The following is a 21,570-nucleotide window of genomic DNA, read 5'->3' as shown; positions in this document are numbered from 1 at the left end:
GACTCTCAACTCGGTGTCCTTCCTGGAAATCTCTAGAAGCCAGTGCTGTGAAAATACTCTATTTATTAAAGACTGGCAGAAGGAGGTAGGGTTCTAGGTTCCGTACGGGAAACTGAGTCCCAGCTCTAGGGAGGAAGAGGGGATAGGGGCCAGCTGGCCACCTGGGAGGGGTCACAGGTCGGTGGCCGGGCCCCAGTCGTAGCCGTCTTCGTCAGAGAACTCCATGTCTCGAGCTCGTGTGAACTTTTTCTTCAAAGCTTCCTGCCCGTATGTCCTGGGGTTCAGGAAATAGAATAGAGGCTGTGGGCAGGGGACAGGCAGGAGCCACCCTTACCTGAGGCTGACTCTGTGGGGCACGGTGGGTGTGGACAGAGATGAGCGAGACTGTGCATTTAGGGGTCAAGCCTCGTTAACGAACTCCTACACATCCTTCAAAGCCCCAGCCAGTGTCCCGTCCTTCAGGAGACTTTCCCAATCAGTCCTCGTAGGAAGACAGCAACTGCTTCTTTGGCCCTGACGACATGGGGGTCTGAGTGACCCTGTCTGCTTTCAACCCGCCCACTGGGCTGGGAGCACCATGAAGGCATAGCCTGGTTCTCGGTCTCGTCACCCCCAGAGCCTGAGTCCCAGGAAGAGTGCCGAGGGGCCCCAATCTGGACTACGGGGGGCTCTTACCGCATGCTGTCCTGTCGCCACTGACCATGGGGGGAATGGCCATCCACCTTGGAGGGGGAGAAAGGAGGTCAGCACTTCCCCCAGAGTAAGACAAAGTAGGGTGTAGAGGACCCCCATCCCAGCTTCCCACCTTGGCCCCGGTGGTGCTACCCACGCTTTCTCCTTGCCCCACACAGGTCTGCAACTCCTCCAATTTTTAGTGAGAAAATGGGGTGGGACAGAGAAAGGCCTTGGCTGCGATCCCCTAGCCTGTCAGCAAAGGGGGAAGTGGGTTCCCAGCTGTAGAATTCTTCAGAGGGCTGTTGTTAGGAACTCATAAATAAGTCCGTGTATGGAAAGTGCTCAGGATAGTGCCTGCCCCATAAGCAAGCTGCCGTGGACAGTTGAGCAGGTTGGATACTGCACAACTCCAGGGAAGCACCATTCCAAGTAGAGACCTCACAGATTTGTACATTTTTATATTTAACAAGAGACAGTCTGGAGGAAGGGTTGCCTTTGTCGAATTTATAAAGGGCACTGCAGAGGCTGAGGCAGGCTCAGTAAGAACAAATGCTATATAAATACATGTTGTTGTTAAACACCCAACTAGTGTGGGCTGGGACTTGGACGAAGTGCATTGAGTTTAAACAGCCACCTTGTGACGTCAAGATTCATCCATTTCATTATGTCCCAGATAAGGAAATACAGAGGTTATAGTGTTCGTTTTAAGTTGTTCAGTGACTCAGTGGCTCAAATACCCTAGGTCCGGGTCTGAGACACTGATCTGATCAGAGAAGCTTCTGTTCGTTAACATCCTGGTGGCAGACAGGCTCCCCTGTGTGTCCCAGCCCCACCCAAGACCCCTGCCAGGCCGCCCCCCCCCCCCCCTCGCCACCGCCGCCCGTGCCCTGCTTACCTGGGCCCCTCGGGGATCCGGCGCTCTCCCATGATCCCCCGGGCTCTGAGGCTCATCCGCCAGCACGGGTTCCGAGGACCGGGCCAGAGCTGGCGCCGGCGGACCCTCGTCCACGTCCGTGTGGGGCCCGCCCTCGCCATCCGTGTAGCCCTCCCCGTCTGTCTCGTAGTCGCTGTTGACCCGGCTGTCACAGCTCAGATCCGCAGAGCTGTCGGCCAGGCCTCGGTGAGGCAGGTCCAGGTTGCCCTCCGACGAGTTGTCCGGCTGCGGGGTGGGCGTGGCCTGGCTGAGCCAAGGCCCCGCCCCCTCCTCCCAATCCCACCCCCGGCCTCCAACCTCACTGCCAAAGCAGGTCCAGACCGTCGCCTCAGGTCCGACCTTGGCCGTGGACGTGCCCCAACCCCCGCCCCGGGTACCTGGTCCTCGGCCGTCCAGATGGGCCGGGTCTGCTGCTCGCGGATGACGGCCTTGAGCTCCCGGTACCAGGCGTCACTCGTGCCATGCAGGGGGATGGTGGCTGCGGGGAGGGGGCTTCAGCGTGGCCGCAAGTGCGCGGCCAGGACCCACGGGCCACGCAGGCTCTCCCCCCCGCCGTCCGCCTACCCGTGAACAGGTGTTCGCTGTGCTTGCGTAGCTTCTGGGCTTGCGCGTAGAGGCGGCGGGTGCTGCGGCGGGACGCGGGCGCCAGCCACTGGCGCAGGGCCTTGAGGGCCACGCGGCTCTCGGGGGCGCAGAAGACCACGATGGGGTAATATTGCACGTAGTTGAGGCGTTCCACCGCCGACGGCGTCACGTCCAGGAGCGCGTGCTTGTTCTGCGCCCAGCCCGCGGCGGAGGCGGAGGCGGGGGGCGGGGCAGACGGCAGGGAGAGAAACACCCAGAGACGCAGCGGACAGGTCAGGAGGCGGGTGAAAGGTCAGAAGATCAGAGGTGGAGATGGAGGGTTGGGGTCAAGGTGGACCCTGACCTCAGGGCGCAGGCGAGCGCAGTGGGCAGGGGCTGTGACGGCCCAGGGCTCGCCACTGTGTGTCTCTGTCCCTCTCAAGCCCCCGCATCGCAGCACCTCCGGGAGGGGCGCCGAGGGGGTCTGTGCCGTGCAGCCCGGCCGGGGCGGGAACGGGTTGGAGGCCTGGGCCTTGGTTTCCCAACCCTTGAAACGGGGCACAGAGCGGGGCCCTGCTTACGTTCTCGGCGATCACGCGCACGGTATCCAGCTTGATGATCTTGGAGGGGCTGTCGGTCCTCGATACGCTGTCTGTGGAGGGAGAGGTGACCGGCGGCTGCGGAAGGGCGCTCCCCTCGCCGCTCAGATTCTCGGGCCTACCTGCCCCTCCCCTGCTCGAGAACCCACCATGGCTGCCCGTCACCCCGAGGGCAAGTCTAGCAACAGCCACGAGCCAGACTCGCTGCACTCAGTCTCCCTCCTGACCGTGGCCTACACTGCCGTGGACCACGTGGCAGATGGGAAACAGCCTCAAGGACATAAGGTCACTGGCTCGGGGTCACGGAGCCGACAAGCCGCAGGGCAAGGAGCCCGATGTGGTGTGTGTGTTCCAGACACTAGCTGCGCCCCGCTTGGCCCCAACTTGGCTCGGGCTGCGTCTGCTGCTCTCCCATCCCCCATGCGTTCTGTAGGACTCGAGATAGAGCCCTGCCTCCTCCAGGAAGCCCTCCAGGACAGCCAGGGGCTGATGGAGGTGACATGCCCTGCTCTGGAGGGCCCAAAAGGAAAAGGGGGGGAGTGGGGCAGAACCCTACCTAATTTATTTTATTGTTATGTGCAGAACAGGGACACCTGGGGGGGCTCCGTCGGTTAAGGGTCTGACTTCAGCTCGGGTCATGATCTCACAGTTTGCGGGTTTGAGCCTCGTGTCGGGCTCCGTGCTGACAGCTCGGAGCCTGGAGCCTGCTTCGGATCCTGTGTCTCCCTGTCTCTGCCCCTCCCCTGCTCGCACCCTGTCTCTCTCTCTCTCTCTCTCCCTCTCCAAAATAAACATTAAAAAAATTTAAAAAGTAAAATAAAATGTACAGAACATAAAACTCACCATCTCTAAGCACACAGCTCAGCGGCCTCAGGCACACTCACACTGTCGTGCAGCCGCCCCCGCCATCTGTCTCCAGAACTTTCCATGTCCCCGAACTGAGACTCTGTCCCCATGAAACTCTGGCTCCCCACCTCCTGCCCAACCCCTGGCTCCCACCATCTACTCTCTGTCTCTGTGGGCGGGACTCCTCCAGGGGGTCACGCGGGACGTGTCCTTCTGTGCCCGGCTTCTGTCACTGCTCAGTGTCCTCCGGGTCCGCCCACGTGGTAGCAGGAGGCAGGACGTCCTTCCTTTTTACGGCTGGACCATACTCCAGTGTGTGGACAGACACTGTGTTTATCCTTCACTGTGGCTAATACTGCTGGGAACGTGGCGGTGCAAGTGCCCGTTTGAGACCCGGCCCTTACTTCTCTTCGGTATAGACCAGACGTGGACTCGCTCGCTGGGTCAGACGATGACCCTGTGTAACCGAGGAGCTGTTCGTAGTTTCCCACAGTGGCCGCCTGGTCTCACGCTCCCCCAGCCGAGCACGAGGGCCCCCACTTTCCACATCCTCACGGACACTTGCTATGCTCTGTTTTGCTGTGTTACACTCTGGCCCCGTCCCGGGCCTCGCTTGGCCTCGCACTGTGGTTCTGATTGGCACTTCCCCGGCGACTAGTGATGTTAAGACGACCTTGCCCTCCAAACCACACGCCGGAGCCTCGTCCTTCCGCCAAGTTCCCTCCCCACAGACCCTGCCTCCCCTTTTGCTGTGGGAAAAGCCCCCTGAAGGCTGCTGAGCCCTCCGGGGCGGTGAGAAAGGGCCTCACCTCCTGAAATGCTCGCACCTCGCACGGGCACGAAGACCATTCCCACACTCATTCCTCCTGCCAAGCACAACCCCATTTGAGAGACGAGGAAGTGAGGTCTCAGGGCAAGTCACCAGCTCAGGGTCACCCAGCCAGGAGGAGCAGGAATTGCCTGGAGGTGACATCTGCCCAGAGAACGGCCTCGCTCGAAAGCCCCGGCCAGGGGACACTTTGGCAAGGAGACGGTGTGTGTCTGCAAGAAAAGCCCCTCCGTCCTCCTTTGGGGGGGCTCCTGACCAAGATCGCCACCCCACGGGGCTTTGATCTGATGCTGTATTCAAGGGCATCCGCTCTGCAAACACTTCTCTCCACTGGAAAGCGGCCACAGTGTGTCAACCAACAGGTGGGGCTGTATCCCAATAAAACTTTATTGATAGGTTATAGGTGCTGAAATGTGAATTTCATATCATTTTCATGTGTCACATCACATTTCTTTTAACTTCTCTTCAACCGTTTGAAATGTGTAGATACACCATTCTTAGCTGGCAGGCTGTATAAACACTTAGCTGATGGGCCAGATTTGGCCCTGGAGCTTTAATTTACTGACCCCCGCCCCCCCCCCCAAGCTTGTTTCAGTAGCTGTTCGTGAATTTTTGGTGTTCTCGGGGGAACAGTTGTCTATCTTGCTCAACGCTGTGTCTGTAGCTCAATAAAGGAAGGGGCAGGTGGCACGTTGGGTTCATCGGCAATGGCTTTGGCAATGGCTGCCGGGCGAACTGTGTTAAGAAGGATTCTGAGGCTCTATCCAGACAAAGAGCGCCATGATTGGCTCAGGACTTCTGGCCCAGGCCTTGGAGGGGGCGCTGGTGACTCATCTGCCTCGTGCCTGCCTGCCGTGGCTGTTTTAACTCTTTCCCGAAACAGCAGCAGCAGCAGCCCCCTCATCAAGCTGCCTCGGCCCCCGCGCTGGGGAAGAGGCTGTGAAATCGTCCCCCCAACAAGGCTGCTTCCTCACCTGCGATTTCGAACTGGTCGGGCATCTCCGCAGTCAACTTCTGCATGGCAATGTCTGCCACGGGCCCCAGGATCACCACCGGGCGCTTGAAGCTGGCTGAGGGGCAGAGAAACGGCAGGGATCAAGATCCCATTTGCAGCAAAGACCGCTAGACCCAGCCAGGCCCATGGCTGCCCGGCTGAAGACTACATCTCCCAGCGTCCCCTGCAGGCAGGAGGGCCACGTGACCACCTCCCGGCCAATGGGGTGCAAGCAGAATTGTGCGCCGTTCTGGGTTGTAGCCTTCCAGGAAAGATAGGATCCCTGTTCACCTTCTTGCCTCTTCCCCGGCTGGAATGGTCTTGGACCACATCATAAGGCAGAAAAACAAGATGTGAGACCACCCTCCGTTACTTACACCCGGGCTATGACTTAAAAAGAAGCTCTTTTCTGCTTCTGCAGCTCTCACGTGGGTGGGGCTATAGCATTGAAGTCAGTAGACAGCAAACTACAACCCGTGGGGCCACATCCGGCCCACTGCCTGTTTTATAAATAAAGTTTTATTGGAACACAGTCACGTCCACTCGTACTGCCTCTGGCTGCCTTCGTGCAGAGTGGAGTCGTTTTGAAAGAAACCACACGGCCCCACAAAGACTAAAATAGTAACTGTGTCTGACCTTTTGCAGGAAGAGTTTGCCAACCACTGGACTGATGGCTATATCATTTTAGCCATGACGATACGGGCACAGAACGCACAATGGAAAAGGGAGTAGTCAGCCCCCTCCTGATACCCCTATTCCCATCCCTCGGAAAGGATTTTTTGAATTTTTTCTTTAAAGTTTATTTTGAGGGGCACCTGGGTGGCTCAGTGGGTTAGGCGCCCAACTTCAGCTCAGGTCATGATCTCAGGGTTCGTGAGTTCGAGCCCCACATCAGGCTCTATGCTGACAGCTCAGAGCCTGGAGCCTGCGTCGGATTCTGTGTCTCCTTCTTTCTCTGCCCCTCCCCCGCTCACACCCTGTCTCTCTCTCTCAAAAAAAAATAAAAAAATAAACTTAAAAAAAAAGTCACCCCCTCCAGCCTCCACGAACCCCCTTCTTGTCCCTGGCTGAGCCCGTTCTGTACGTTTCACACACGTGGACTCAGACCCCGCGTGGGCTCTGGGGTCTGGTTCCCTCTCTGAGCGTCAAACATTCAGGGTCCGTCTGCAGGGCAGCGGGTGTGGGCGCCTCGCTCCTGCTAGTGGGCGGGGCAGCGATCTGCGCGTGCGCGGTGGACACGTCCATCTGTGGACGCGCGCGTGCGCGGTGGACACGTTCATCTGCGGACGCGCGCGTGCGCGGTGGGCACACTGTGTGCATCCCTTCATCTGTCGGTGAGCGTGTGGGTTGTTTCCACGTTTGGGCCGTTGTGAGCCGTGCTGCTGTGGACACGTGTGTTCAGGCTTCGGTCTCACGCCCGTTCACAGTATGCGTGTATTTTAAAGGGTGTCTGTTCAGCGCCAGCTGACACCCCAGAAAGGGCAGCGCCCACGGAACGCCCGGGCGGCCACCGCAGGCCACGTGTGGCCGTGGAGCCCCTAAAACGTGGCTGGTCTGAACCCAGATGTGCCGAGTGCAGAATACACACCAGGGCTTACAGACACACAAGAGGGTGTGAAATATCTCACCGACTACTTATAATTGGGTTATCTGTTAAAATACTTTGGGTACGGTAACAAGGTAAATTGTTTAAGTTACGGGTAAGCACTTCTTTTCGAGATTGCGCCTGTGGCTTGCGGATCTCTACTGGAAAAGGAAAGGAGCCCTTTCCTGTTTCCTTCGGCACCCTAAAATAACCCAAAATGGGTATTTTGGGTGGGGGGGGGAGGTTAAGGATGGGGGCTTCTGAAGCCTGGACGCGGAGGAAGACTTGTCCAGAGCTTCCAACAGCCTTACGAGCCCCCCTCCTCGGACCCCCGCCCCTCGGACCCACCTTCTCGAAGCACCACGCGTTCATACGGCGGGTAGTGACCCTGCCTGGTCAGATCGGACAGGTCCTCGCGGCTCCGATGGGTGGTCTTCTTGGCCCCTCGACGGAGACCCCGCAGCCGCCAGAACTCGGCCCGCGCGTTGGAGCCCGAAGACGCGCCCGGCCCGGCGCCCACGGCGCGCTGGGCGGCCTCCAGACTGGCCAGCTGCTCCGCCCTGGGGAGGAGGCAGGGGGCTGGGCACGGAGGGCGGCGGAAACCCGGCCCGGGAGCCGGGAGGCCGCGCCCGTCTGCGGCGGGGAAGCCGAGGCCGAGGGGCGACGCACCTGCTCTGGTTGGGGATGATGCCCCGCTCCTGCTCGCGGAGGTCGCGCCCCATGCGCGCCGCCAGCCAGTGGCCCCCGCGGGCGCGGCTCTGCCCGGGGCCGGGGTACAGCGTGTCCAGCACGTGGAAGACGTCTCCGCGGGTGAAGCCCAGGCCCGACGGGGGGCTGGCCTCCAGCTCGAAGTGCGTGCGGATGTAGAAGGAGTCGCCCACGCGGGACTGCACCATTTTCCGGAAGACTGCGGACCGGGGAGGCTCGGTGAGCGCCCAGGCCCCCCGCCCGGCCCCCGCCCGCCCGGCCGCGCGCGCGCGCGCACTCACTGTCCTGCTTCCGCTGCGTCACCAGCTCCACGTCCTCGCCCGGCGGCAGCCCCAGCAGGAACTGCACGGCCTCCTCGCGGGTCAGGTTCCGGAAGGGGACGTCATTCACCTGCCGGGGAAGGGGGCGTGGCATGGGCCGCGGCCACCTCCCGGCCAGACAGGCGATGCCAGGTCTGCTGGGCACGGGGCCCACTCCCGGAAGGACAGCAGGGACGGCTCGTGACCCAGCCAACGAGGTCATGACACAGGCAGGGAGACGTTAAAATGTTCAGATGTCCAGGGGCGCCTGGGTGGCTCGGGTCGGTTAAGCGTCCGACTTCGGCTCAGGGCACGATCGCACGGTTTGTGAGTTCGAGCCCCAGGGCGGGCTCTGTGCCATCAGCTCGGAGCCCGGAGCCCGCTTCGGATTCTGTGTCTCCCGCTCTCTCTCTGCCCCTCCCCCACTCAAGCTCTGTCTCTCAAAAATAAATAAATGTAAAAAAAATTTTTTTTTTTAAATGTTCACATGTCCCTGGGGGTGCTGCGGGTCAGGCCAGGACAGACTCCGGGGCCACCCGGCAGGCCGCCACACCCACTGCCGGCTGCCCCAAGTCACCTGCAGAATCTCATCTCCCTCCTGGATGCCCTGCCCGTCGGCCGGGCTGCCCTCCTGCACCCCGGACACGAAGATGCCCACGTCATTGCCGCCGGCCAGGCGCAGGCCGATGGTGGAGCCCTTGGGGAAGCGGACCACCCTCCAGTCGGGGCTGTACCTGCAAGGGGAGGCAGAGGCAGGGTCAGGCCGGAATGGGTGGAGAGGGGGCGCGCTGGGCCTCCCTGGGAGAGCCCCCACCCCCTCTGGGCCTGAGTTTCCCCACGGCCTTGCATGGCGGCCCCACCAACACGGGGACGCAGCCCCGGGATGCGCGAGTGTCCGGCGGGGGGGCCTTTTTTCCCCGGGGGGACGTACCCACGGTCCTCCCTGCCCTGGCCGCTGGGCACCCTGTAGATGTCATAGCTGCTTTGCCTGGGGGAGTCTGAAAGGGAACAGCAGTGTGTTTTCCAAGCACGCTGACTGGTCTAGCCGCCACACCTCAGCCTTAGGGTGTCCCTGCCCCACGGCGCTGTCACCCAGCCCTCCGTCCTTCCCAGGGAGCTGCCCCTGACCTCTTAGGCCCCTGCCCCCCTCTCCCGCCCTGCCTGGCACCACCTCACTGGTTGGGATCAGAAAAATCAGAAGGATGCTCAGAGTCCCGTCCCTGCCACCGTCCGCTCACCTGTTTCCGAGATGGTTCTGGAATCCACTGAATTGTCCCGCCAACGCGGGGGGCTCTCCCTAGAGGGGGAACAGATTTGGGGTGAAGTAGGGGCGGATGCCGAGAGGCGACTGTAGCAATTCTCATTTATTTGCACCCAGATTCAAATTCTGCCTTTCTGGCTGGGAGACCGTGGGGCCGCTGCTCTCTCTCTGAACTCGGGTTCCCTCCTCTGAGCCCCGGGGACGGCTAAGTCAGGGCCACAAGGAGGCATGGCTCAAAATGAGGCAAACCTGTGGCCGATGGTCACATTTATGATTCTAATTAGTGAAAAGCTATAGAAGGTGATATGGTCTGAGAGTTGTGCTCCCCAACCCCCCTGCCACCGCCGTCCTAACCCCAGGGGTGGGGGGGGATGATGGTTTGGGAGGTGGGGCGTCTGGGAAGCGAGGCGATCAGGGTTAGGTGAGGTTGGGGGGGCAGGAAGGGGGTGCGGGACCCGAGTGCCGTCTCTTCCACGTGACCACACTCGGAGAGGAGCGGGTGGTTGTCTGCAGCCCGGAGGGGAGCCCCCAGCAGGGACCGCCAGAGCCAGCACGGTGACCACGGACCTCCAGCCTCCACAAACCACCCCCCCACCATGTGTGGTATTTGTCATCACAGCCTGAGCTGCCTGAGACACACACGGGAAGGAAAGTCTCCTGCAAAGCCAGCCCGCTATTAGCACAGATGAGTTACTTTCCAGACCCGGCAGACGCTTCCAAATAAACACGTGCGGGTGACTATATACTTTTGAAAGAACGTCAAGGTCACGGGGCGTCTGGGCGACTCAGTCGGTGAGGCTCTCGGGTCACGATCTCGCGGTCCGTGAGTCCAAGCCCCGCGTCAGGCTCTGTGCTGACAGCTCGGAGCCTGGAGCCTGCTTCAGATTCTGTGTCTCCCTCTCTCTCTGCCCCTCCCTCGCGTGCGCTCTGTGTCTCTCTTGAAAAATAAACATCAAAAATTGTTTTTAAAAAGAACAAAACACGAAGATCACGCCGCACGTTAGCATCTGACATTCACCCCGTGAATCCCCAGGGCACGGGAAAGAAATTTGGAAATACCAGTCCCCTCCCCACCTCCGCCTCCTGGAGCGGGCTGGCACCCCAGAAGCCGGTCCGGCCGCTCGGACCCACGGCTCCTCCTGCGTGCGAGTGGGACGCCGGGGAAGGTCATGCAAGAGACCCTCCCCCCCGCCCCCAACCCTCTGAGAGATGCCGCCCTGTGTCGCTCCAGAGGCTGGCGCTCCCGTTACCGAGCGTCCCCGAGCCCGGCTGCACGGTAACAGCCGTACGAAGGGGCGGGCGTTCACTGTGGCCCAAGCACACACGTGTTGCCTCCTTCTGTCACTGATACTCAGCACCCCGAGATCTGGGGCTCTGGGGTCCCCTTCCCGACCGAACCAGCCCCGGGGACCCGGGAAAAGAGCGGCACAGGAGGAACCGCGTGCTGAGCTGAGGTTACGAGAAGCAGCTTCTGTCTCGGTCCGTATTCTTAAGTCTCTGTGGGATCATGCGCTCGGGGGACCCGCGAGGCCCTGAGTCCTCCCGCCCCCACGGCTGTGAGGGCGCTGGGGATCAGCCACCCCCAAATCCTACTGCCCTAGCCGGCGCCTCGGCTGTAGCCTCCTAAGACCCAGAGATCAGAGGCACCCAGCGAACTCCACATTATCCGTGTGCGATAATGTTCACCGGCGTTTCGAGCCGCTAGGCTTTAGGGAAATTTGTTACCCAGCCACAGATAACGGATAGACCCCCCCCCCCCCCGCTTCACAGGTGCCGAGGCCTTAGCGATAATATACCCATGACCTAATCCCCATGGGCTGGGCACTTAGGTTTTGGTTTTTTAATTTTTTTTTTAATATTTTTATTTATTTTTGAGACAGAGAGAGACAGAGCATGAACGGGGGAGGGTCCAAGAGAGAGGGAGACACAGAATCCGAAGCAGGCTCCAGGCTCTGAGCTGTCAGCACGGAGCCCGACGCGGGGCTCGAACCCACGGACCGGGAGATCGTGACCCGAGCCGAAGTCGGACGCCCAACCGACTAGGCCACCCAGGCGCCCCTGGGCGCTTCTGTTTTTAGGCATGGAGTCGTGTCCCCTCAAAATTCCTGCGCCGAAATCCTAACCCCCAGCATCGCAGAATGTGACGGTACTTGGAAATAGGGTCGCGGTGGATGCGATCGGTGGAGAGGAGGACCTACCGGTAGGAGGAGGGGAGGCCCTGATCCCGTGTGACTGGTGTCCTTATACAATGGGGACGTTTGGACCCAGAGACAGACAAGATGACGTGAAGACATCAAGAGGAGGTGGCCACTTACGAGCCCAGGACTTGCTGGAAGCTACCAGAAGGTAGGAGAGACCTCTGGCCTCCCCGCCTCCCCGCCCCGAGCCTCCAAGGGGAGCGTGGCCCTGCCCACACCCTCATCTGGGACTCTGGAACCGCGAGACCATAAATTTCTCCTGTCCTAAGCCACCAAGTCTGGGCGCTGTGTTCTAGCCACCGCAGGACACGGATGCAAGGTCACTGCCACTTGTTCCCGTCTGTAAACATCATCATAACGAGCAAGCACCTTCCAGTCCCTGCACACACCCATGGCTACCTTGCCCCCAAGAGAAAATCCCTAAAGGAGGACTGAAGTCGAAAATGGGTTCGAAATTGGATGGAAGTCGAAAATGGGGGGGGGGGGGGTCTTGGAAAATTCCGCTCCTTCTGCTTTAAGTCGATCCCTACCAGGCTCTCCCGGTCCCAAGAACCCAGAGCCACGTACTGGGGGCCAGGAGGACTATGTGTGGACGGGGGAAGCCTCTTCCAGGCAGGCCACCAGGACCGCACCCTCCAGTCGGAAAAGATACGCCCACGTTCCATTCCCACTCAGCCATTCTGGCCGACAGGGGTACGTACTCGGGGGAGTCGGTCCAGCTGGCGTCAGAGCTCCGCCGCACATGCTGGGGTGGCGGTGGGACGTGGGAGGGTGGCGCCTGGGACGTTTCTGAGCCGAGGTCTGAGATGTCTGCAGCGGAGAGGACGTCCCATCAGGCCTGCAGCCCGCACCGCAGAGGGGGACGTCAAGGCCCCTCTAAGCCAAGGGGCCTAGGCCAGGGTCTGGCTCAGCCAGTAAGCCCTCACTTCCTGTGTGGCCTCGGACAAGTGTCTGTCCCTCTCTGAGCCTCACAGGGCCAGGCTCACGTGCCCTGCTAGGCCCCGCCTGGCCTCCTGGGCCTCCCCTGCCCTCCGCTGAACCCACAGGGCCTGCCCTCTGGCCCCTCACCGTCCAGGAGAGAGCTGTCGCTGTCACTGACGGCCGGTGGGATGTTCACCAGGAACTGCCCTCTGTCCCTGAGCACCAGCAGAGTCAGCTTCCCTTCTGACTTCTCGATCAGTCGCCGTGTGTCACTCAGAGACAGATTCTCGCTGGACACGCCATTGATCTAAAAGGCCCGGGAAGGAAGACAGGAAGGGAGTTAACACCAGATAGGGGATACTAGAAACAGACAGCTTGGTGGGGGCACTAGAAACACACAGTTGCTAAAAACAGACGTTCTCAAGAGAGAACGATCGTACGGGATCCCTGCTGTGAGGAGACCATGCCCAGAAGTGACTCCCACAAAAATTCCAGAATTCGGGCGCCTGGGTGCCTCAGTCCGTTAGGTGTCCAACTCTTGATTTCAGCTCCTGTCATGATCCCAGGGTCGTGAGACCGAGCTCCGCATCAGGCTCTCTGCTGACGGCACGGAGTCTGCTTGGGTTTCTCTCTCTCCCTCTCTCTCTGCCCCTCCCCTCTTTGCATGCACACATGCACGAGCGCGCTCTCTCTCTCTCTCTCTCTCTCTCTCAAAAAAAAAAAAAAAAAAAAAAAGAATTCCAGAATCAGCCAATTTTCTGAGGGGCAGGGGGAGCTTTGGGGGAAAATTAAAAGCAGCCTGACTCCCCACCTCCCTAGAAGGGGAATTTCTCAGGAGACGCTAGAAACAAACATTAGGAACAAGTCTAACTAGGGGGGGCCTAGTCACTCCATAGAGCGTGAGTTTGAGCCCCACGTGGGGCACGGGGCCTACGTAAAAAAGAAAAAAAGAAACCGGTCTAACCAGGGAGCAGATATGTAGATACCCAAAGATACTAAAAGCAGACAATCTGCAGAAGGGACTAGAAACTGACATTTAGAGGTGGGTTAGGAACATACAATTGGAGGGAGGACTGAATGCCCCTCTCCACGCACTCCAGGAATCCCTTTCTAACATTTTCCGCGGGGAGTGTGTTTGCATTTACTCTGGGGATGGTGAGTTTCTCACCCCCCCTACTGAGTTACCCGTTTCTAGTGTCTGCCCCAAGCCCCTAGAAACAGACAATTCCTGGGGATCGCTACAAACAGAAAACTCTGAGGACCCTTGAGAAGCTACCGCCTGGAAAGGGGTTGGAAATCCCACACCAGGAATCACTAGAAACAGATTTTCAGGAGAGGAGTCTAGAAAGAAACCAGCTTTCAGGCAGAGCTGGTCCTGTAAACCTGGCGACTGGCCCCACCGCGGGATTCTGGGGATACTAGAAACTGACATTTGGCAGGTGGGGGCGGGGGGGGGCCCTCTCTAACCCTTGGGAAGGAGGCAACTAAGTACAAATGGTTCTGGCTCTGCCCACCTGCCCTGCCAGCCCCTCCCCTCCCCCCCCCTCGGTCTCCCTGTCCCGCCCCCGACAGGAAGCCTGGGCTCACCTGGAGAATGAGGTCGCCTTCCCGCAGCCCGCGGTTCCTGGCCGCCAGGCCCGACTCAGTGATGTGCTTGATGAAAATCTGACTGCCCAGGGTGACCCCGAACTCTGTGGGGGGGAGGAGGGACACTGAGGCAGGGCCTGGGGTCTGGGTTGCAGAAGGTCCACGGCAGGGGCGTGGGAAGGAACGGAGCCCAGGTCCCAGCTCCCCGACACCCTCAATGACATCCCGATGAGAGTTTTCAGGATGTGACTCTTGTTATCACAGTTACAAGGCAGCTGGGGCGCCCGGTGGGGGGGGGGGGGTTCCGTCGGTTGAGCACCCGACTTCGGCTCAGGTCATGATCTCGCGGTCCGTGGGTTCGAGCCCCGCGTCGGGCTCTGTGCTGACAGCTCGGAGCCTGGAGTTGCTTCGGATTCTGCGTCCCCCTCTCTCCGCCCCTCCCCCACTCACGCTCCGTCATTCTCTCTCTCTCTCTCTCAAAAATACACATTAAAAAAAATTTTTTTTTAATTACAAGGCAGGGGGCCGATGTCCCAGTGCCATTTGTCACATCATGTTTAGAATTCTAAGGCCAGGGTGCTGCTACTGAACTGAGATGGGGTCAGAGGCCACACGTTGGCCTTACGGAGGGAATTCTAGTATCGTGACGCTTCTACGGAAGCCACAGTGTGAGAGTTTCCCGGGCTGGAAAACAATACCAGTTTGCAATCTCACGGTTCTGGGCTCAGAAGTCCCAACACCCAGGCGTGGGCAGGGCCGGTTCCCCCAGGGCCTGGCTCCCCCCTTTCCCGGCTTCCAGAAGCCCCGCATCCTGGGCCCGCGGCCCCTCCTCATCCTCACGGCCAGCAGCTCGGGTCGGGGTCTGCCCATCTCTCTGCCCCCCTCTCGTGAGGACCTCGCGAGGCCGCCGGGCCCCCCGGGACACCCAGGGTCACCCCCACCTCAGGGGCCTGGGCCTGCCCCCCTCTGCCGCATGAGGCCACATGTCCCAGGTCCCAGGGACCAGGACGGGGACGCCTCTGGACACACGGGACAGGGGGTCAGCACGGCCACGGCGCCCCTTGGCGGGAACCGCGAGCTCCACTGCCGACGACACGGCCGACCTCACCTTCACTGTCCCTCCTCCGCACCAACACGGACTTCACGGGCCTCATCTGCACGTCCTGCGGCGGCAGCCGCTTAAAGCCCGACACCAGGGCCAGCCCGTTGGCCTCAGACCTGCCGCCTGGGCTCCTGCGCGCGTGGCTGCCGGCCCGGCTCCGGCGGCCCGTCGTCCTCTGCCGGCGGGAGCGCTCGCCCCAGGAGCGGCCAGACCCGCTGGATGTGTCCCCGTCGTAGCCCTGGCCGTGGTCGGCCTCCCCATCCGAGACCTGATGTCCCCCAGAGGGGCTGGCCTTGGCAGGCAGCTGGATTTTCCGGGGCCGCTTCACGGTCTGTGAGGGGAGAAAGGGGAGGGGCCGGCTCGAGGCTCCGCCCCGACCCCTGACTTGGGGGAGCCCCTCTCTGGGCCTCAACGTCCAAGCTGTGAAATGGGGACCGGATTCCACCTGCTTGTAGAAGCTTCCGCTCATAACACCCCCGGGCTGCAGGTGGGGCTCAAAGTGGGGGCAGGGGGAGGGCAGAGGTGCCCACGGGGGGGGGGGGGCTGCCCCGCCCACCCGGCCCCCACTCACAATGTTCGCCAACTTGGTGCAGGTTTTGAGTATCTGAATGGCAAAGGTGGAGGTGACGCTCTCCATGGAGACCCCATTCACCATGACGATGTGGTCCCCTGTCCTGAGAGAAGAGGGAGGCTGGGTCTCAGGGACGCGTCCTCACATAGGAGCCCTCTCCTCAGGCCTTCCCTGCAGCCCCTGCCATGTCCCCCCCCCCCCCCCCGTGCCCGACTTTGGGGCAGGCACCTCCCAGTCTACAAGGCCTGGTTCTAATTCGCTGGTGTCCCCAGGCTCACAAAGACATTTATCCTTCTGGCATCTATCCCTCAGTGTCCTCATCTGTAAAATGGGGCCAACAACAAATCCAACTATAATAATAGAATGCAACCACAGAATGCAAGCTGTGATTATAAGTGTCTCCGTACCCCTCAATCCTTCTGTCACGCCCCCTGTTTCTGCTTTTCTCCCTCTCTTTCCCTGTGTTTCTTTTTTTAACGTTTATTTATTATTGAGAGACACAGAGCATGAGCAGGGGAGGGGCCGAGAGATGGAGAGACACAGAATCTGAAACAGGCTCCAGGCTCTGAGCTGTCAGCCCAGAGCCAGACGCGGGGCTTGAACTCACAAACCGCGAGATCATGACCCGAGCCAAAGTCGGACGCTTAATTGACTGAGCCACCCAGGGGCCCCTTCCCTGTGTTTCATAACGTCTCTCTCTCTCTCTCTCTGAAGCTGTGTCTCGATTCTGGACTGAACCATATCACCCGTCAGCCACTCAGGTCCCAGAACCGTTTTCCCAACAGAACGCCCAGGAGACTGCCGCTCCCAAGGGCTCAGAACACAGCGTCTCCTTCCCTGTGGCCACAAAAGGCTTCCAGGACCTTTCATCCCAGGAAAGCCATTATGACCCCGGAGACCTACAGCAAAGGACCAGGAAGTGGCTTGGGGAGGGTGACTCTCCCAACGCCAACCCTGTGCCGCTGGCAGCTCCGAGCCCTGTGTTGACAGAGCTGAAAGGCACCAGGCACTTTCCCCGCTCCTGGCTCGGGCCCACACAGCTCCCTGCTCTCGGCAGGCCCCGCCCCTGCCCGCACCCCTGCTGCCTTGATACTCACTGCAGTTGGCCCTCAGCTGGCCCCCCCGGCACCACATCCGACACGACCACGGATCCACTGGGCCGGTCTCGGCCACCAGAGATGGCAATGCCAAAGCCTCTCCGGGGGTCCTGAGAGAGGGGAGGAGACCTAGGATGAGTTTTTGCTTCCTCCCGTGGAGTAGCCCGGGACCAAGGTGGCACCCCTGTAGGCACCCACGCGGGGAGAGGGAGGCCTCACCTTGCAGAGCGTGGCCGTGTGCTGTTCCCAGATGGTCACCTCCTCCATGTCCAACACCTGACAGCAGAGGAACGGGAGGTGGGCTTGAGGCCACCGCAGGCCCACTGGAGCATGCAGGGGTCCCCCGCCCTGGGTGGGGAGCCCGGCTGTGACACTCCCCGGGTCCCAGGCCCGTGGGCAGGTTGCTACCTGTCTGGAGACCTCAGCTTTTCTATCTGCAAGGTGGATTTAGGTCAGGGGTTCTCAGTTAGGGACCACGCCGCCCCCCAGAGTACGTGTGGCAACATCTGGAGACGCTGGCGGTCATCACAATGCTGCCCAGCCCCCCACAGAGCGGGGAAGCCCCCCCCACACACACACAGGGAACGATCCAGGCCCAAATGTCCAGATGCCAAAGCTGAGACCCTCAGCAAACTGGTGAGAGGCAGTGAAGCAAACCGGTGAGAGGAGAGAAAATGCAAGTGCCTGGGGGGGAAATCCATGCCTGGGGGAGGGGGATCGAGTGGGGGGGGGGAGGGGGATCCACGGCCAGGCCCGCCAGGCAGAGGGAGCCCGCTCTGCTCCAGCCACCTGGGGCCTCCTCACTGTTCCTCCGACCCCTGGGGCCTTTGCACGTGCTGTTCCTTCTGCCTGAAACTCTTTTCCCCCAGATCTCCACCTGACTCCTTCCCTCACCTCCTTCTCCTCTCAGCTCCTGTGTTACCTTGCCGGTGAGGCTTTCCAACCACCCGGTTCGGAACAGTAAGCTCTTCCGGCTCCACAGCAGACCGCCCTATCCACCCTTCCCCGATACGTGTTCCTAATTCGGAGAACTTGTGACCCCTTGACGTTCTCTCTTGGCTGTTTTGGTCTGTCCGTCTCCCCTCTCTAGAACATCCGATCTGGAGGGCAGAGAGTTTTGTTTGTCTCGTTCACAGTGGAGTCCCGGTTCATAGCAGGGATTCAGGAGCAATTTACTGAAGGAAGAAAGGAGGGAAAGAGGAGAGAGGAAGGAAGGAAGGAAGGAAGGAAGGAAGGAAGGAAGGAAGGAAGGAAGGAAGGGGAAGGGAGGAAGGAAGGAAGGGAGGAAGGGGGTGCTTTCCTTGTGCGGGGGGTACTTTACAGGTACTATCTCATTTAATCCACTCACTGAAGGGAGATCCCATCATCCCCATGTCACAGATGAGGCAACTGAGGCACAGAGAGGCGAAGTCACTTGCCAGGACAACAGCCCCGATAGAGGCTGTGGCTGGGAACGTGAATTCGGTTATTTGCACGCCCGTGATACAGAGGGGGACTTGGCTTCTGGGAGTACAAGGCCACCCTCCAGGACCCCCGGCCAGAGAAGGCGGGAGGTGAAACCCACCCTCCCCCGCCCCCTCCCTGTCCCCCCTTTCCTCTCCGGGCCCGCCCCCCCGGCCTGGTAGACCCGCCCCCTCCCCCCCTCCCCCCGGGGGCACAGCAGGGGGTGATTCCTCCCCCTAAGAAACCCTCGCTGGCTGCTCCGGTGCCTTTTCTTAACGGAGGGGGCGAGAGACAAACACCGCCGGGGGCGGGGCCTCCCGGGCACTCCCCGCCCCGCGGTTACCGGGGAGCTGAGGGCAGCGCTCACAACCCGGACTCAAAGCCCTCTGCCGGCTGCCTCAGTTTCCCCGCCTGCCAAATGGGCTACCCCCGCCCCCGGCGCCCTGGCCTTCAGGGCCGAGGCGGCGGCCGCGCGGGGCAAGGAGCCAGGCGGGAAAAGCAGAAAGAGCCTCGACTTTCCTCCTTTGCGCGTTAGTGAGAGACACCGCGCTGCCGATGAGACGCTCATCGTTTAACCCTGAGCGACCTTAATGTGTCACCGCTGTTATTCCCACCTTAAGGGAGAGCAAAGGAAGGCCCAGAGAGGCGCAGTAACTTGCCTGAGGTCACCCGGTGAACAGGGGGCCGGTCTCGCACCCTTGCCCCTAACCACGGCACCCCTCCGCCCTGTCGCTTGTTTTTTTCTTCCGGACTTACGTTTCAAAGCAGAATCTTTGTACTTGCTTTGAGGTTACACTTTGTATCATTAAATGCCCTCCGGAACTTTGATTTCCCAGCCTTATTTTAAGACACAGCCCCAGGGAACCAGGGCCCCTGGGGGACAGGTGCAGGTGGCCCAGGCTTGCCCTGCCCCCCCCCCCCCCGCCCCGTGCAGGTTCACCTCCTTAGATATTAGAGACCTTGTGTAAAACCCACGGGGCCAAGCCTAACCCGCCCCCCAGTGGCCCTCAGCTCCGTTCACCTGCACGTCTTTGCCCTGGCAGTCCCCTGGGCCGAGAGACACCCCCCAAGAACCCGCAGGCCGCTAGCCCTCGCCACTTGGGTCCCCTGCCTCCTCAGGCAGCCTTCCTGGGCGAGCCAAACTTCCAGGGCTCCCTGTCATGCTTCCCCGTTTTCTTTCTTAGGCTTGGATCACGGCACCCCAAACCATCTTAAATTATCCTGTTTAGGGGCACCTGGGCGGCTCGGTGAAGCGTCTGACCTCCGCTCAGGTCATGACCTCACAGTCTGTGAGTTCGAGCCCCGCGTCGGGCTCTGTGCTGCCAGCGCAAAGCCCACTTGGGGAGCCCGGTTCCCCTCCCTCTTTGCCCCTCCCCCACTCGCTCTCCCTCTCTCTCAAAAATAAACATTTCTTGAAAAAATTAGCCAGTTTAATCATCAGCTTGCAAGTTCCTGATCTTTCCTCTTGGGCCGTGAAGGCGGGCTGGAGCCGTCTGTCGGGCACCCTGGTGATGGCCCTTGGCATCTCCTGGGCCCTGGTGAACCCCTACTCGTCCTTCAGAGCCCCCGGGAGGGGACGCTGTCTCTTCCTCCAGGAAGTGAGTCCTCAGCGGCCCCATTCACACGCCTTACATCCCTAATCATCGGAATCGGGGGTGTCCCAGTCCATTGCCTCCCATACACCCCTCTAGTCTGGGGCCTGCGGCTGGGCAAGGTTGGGGACCCTGGGACCCCAGTATAGTCCCCACAGAACCAGAAGGGAGACGGAGTTCGAGGAATGGGGGTGAATGGTGAGATAAAAGGCTTATTCAGCCAGGAACTCACCCGGGTGTGTCCAGAATTCCTAGACCCCTCGGTCAGCCCTTCACCCACCCAGGTGAGCTCTGAGGGGGCGGGGCCTGGGCCTTTATCCCCACCCCCGCCCCCAGGGAGGAGGAGAGGAGGAGTCACCCAAACGGGCGGGTCAGGTGGTACCCTGTCACACAACCCCGGGCACTTGGCTCCCCGCCCCCTCCCCATCTCCGCCTCCGGGAACCGGGGCGCGGGGAGAGGGGGTAGGAGGGCCACAAATATGGGAAGTGGGGAGGGGATTCTGGAAGCTCCCCCCCCCCCCCCCCGCAGCCAGGACGGAAGTTGGCGGGAACCAGAACTGCCCGGAAGTGTGGTCTGGGGCGAGCCACGTTCCCCCTACGGCCTCACTTTACCCCTCCAGGCGCGATCTGCCGCCCGGTGCGGCGGTTATGAAAGGGGTCAGCCCGAGCTCGGTCCCCGGAGGGTGAGGTTTCCCCCCAAACAGAGACAAGGGGATCCCCTCCCCCCAGCAGGTTTGCTCGTGTGTAAAAGGGGCTCAAGACCCCTGTCTCTGCCCGGTAATGCAAGTTAACGGCTCTGTATACAGTAGGCGCCCAATGAATGCTGGTTCCGGCCTCGCCGCGTTCACCGGAGCCACCCCAGCCCACAAATGAAGTCATTGCTGCCGTCCCACTGTTGCTCAAGACTAACTCGGCCCGAACACCCCGCGTAAACATCTTTATAGGGCACCCAAGACGTGCCAGGCGCTAAAAACACGGTTTCCTCTTTGAATCCTCCCTGCACCTCCTTCCCGAGGAAGATGGCCCATTTGAGGGGCGAGGTATGGAGAGGCCTTGATTCACCGGCCCGAAGTTACACAGAAAAGTCAGGATTTGACCCCAGAGAGGCAGACCTTGGAGCACGGAAAGACCCCCCCCCCCCGAGACAGCTTTTGGAGACCAGACGGCGAACGCCCCTCTCTGAGCAGCCTCGGGCTAGCCACCACCCTCCTCTGGGCCTCAGTTTCCCCACCTGTAACCTGGGGTGGTCTGGGGTCCAGGCCCCAGGTCGCAGACTAGATCCAGGTCGCGGACCCCAGCTAGATCCCCTCCCCCTCCCGTCCTCTGCGCGCTACTCGCCTGGAATCTCACCGCCATGGTCCACCCCTGGGCTCTCCAGCGCCCCTGTCCCGGGGCGGGGGAGGGGGGGGCCTGGAAACGGTCAATCGGTCCCCACCTCGGGGTGAGGGAGGAGGCTAAGGACGGCTGCGGCGGAGAGAGCGCCCGGCCCTCGCCTCCTCCAGCCGCTCTGGGTCGCACCTGCCCCTCGTCCCCCGCCCCGTCCCCTGCCGGCCCCGCCCCCGCCCCGCCACGCCTTCGGGACCGCGCCGGGGCCGCCTCCGCCCCCGCAACACAGGCTCCGGGCTCCGGGCTCCGGGGTGGGAGTGCCAGACCGGGTTTTCCACCCAGCCGGGCACGAGCCCGCCGTCGGGGCAGGACGCCGGCCGGGCGGGGCTGCAATGAAGACCCGGCAGGAAGTCCGGCCGCGCTCGGAACCGGCGCCTGG

At 60.9% G+C, this 21,570-nt stretch overlaps 1 protein-coding gene across 2 annotated transcripts; it reads right to left on the bottom strand.

The window, feature by feature from the left end:
- Positions 1-46: 46 nt before the first annotated feature.
- On the bottom strand, positions 47-21,311 carry TJP3 (tight junction protein 3). Of its 2 annotated transcripts, none has more exons than XM_047094763.1 (21): positions 21,144-21,311; positions 16,990-17,046; positions 16,771-16,880; positions 15,674-15,776; positions 15,109-15,433; positions 14,001-14,104; positions 12,561-12,720; positions 12,194-12,302; positions 9,272-9,330; positions 8,965-9,031; positions 8,611-8,767; positions 8,016-8,124; positions 7,696-7,933; positions 7,375-7,586; positions 5,422-5,517; positions 2,755-2,825; positions 2,174-2,384; positions 1,987-2,087; positions 1,571-1,834; positions 676-722; positions 47-274 (listed from the first exon to the last, which is right to left on the bottom strand). In XM_047094763.1, the coding sequence occupies exons 1-21, from the start codon at positions 21,159-21,161 to the stop codon at positions 172-174; spliced, it is 2,721 nt and encodes a 906-aa protein (XP_046950719.1). In that variant the 5' UTR covers positions 21,162-21,311; the 3' UTR covers positions 47-171. The 2 variants fall into 2 exon arrangements, with proteins under 2 accessions (XP_046950719.1, XP_046950720.1); XM_047094764.1 differs by having other exon boundaries at positions 21,156-21,311.
- Positions 21,312-21,570: the final 259 nt, after the last annotated feature.

This window comes from Lynx rufus, unplaced genomic scaffold (genome assembly GCF_022079265.1).
Source record: "Lynx rufus isolate CCGP_SWC_20201006 ecotype Redwood Valley unplaced genomic scaffold, mLynRuf1.p SCAF_4, whole genome shotgun sequence".
Classification (NCBI taxonomy): Eukaryota; Metazoa; Chordata; class Mammalia; order Carnivora; family Felidae; genus Lynx; species Lynx rufus.
This window is presented reverse-complemented; position numbering and strand designations above follow the sequence as displayed.

Excerpts from the sequence above, each read along its gene's own strand:
- TJP3 (XM_047094763.1), bottom strand. Across the intron at positions 7,587-7,695 it reads ATCATCCCCAACCAGAGCAG|GGCGGAGCAGCTGGCCAGTC; the intron begins GTGCGTCGCCCC and ends CCTCCTCCCCAG. Across the intron at positions 275-675 it reads TGGCGACAGGACAGCATGCG|GACATACGGGCAGGAAGCTT; the intron begins GTAAGAGCCCCC and ends CCTGAACCCCAG.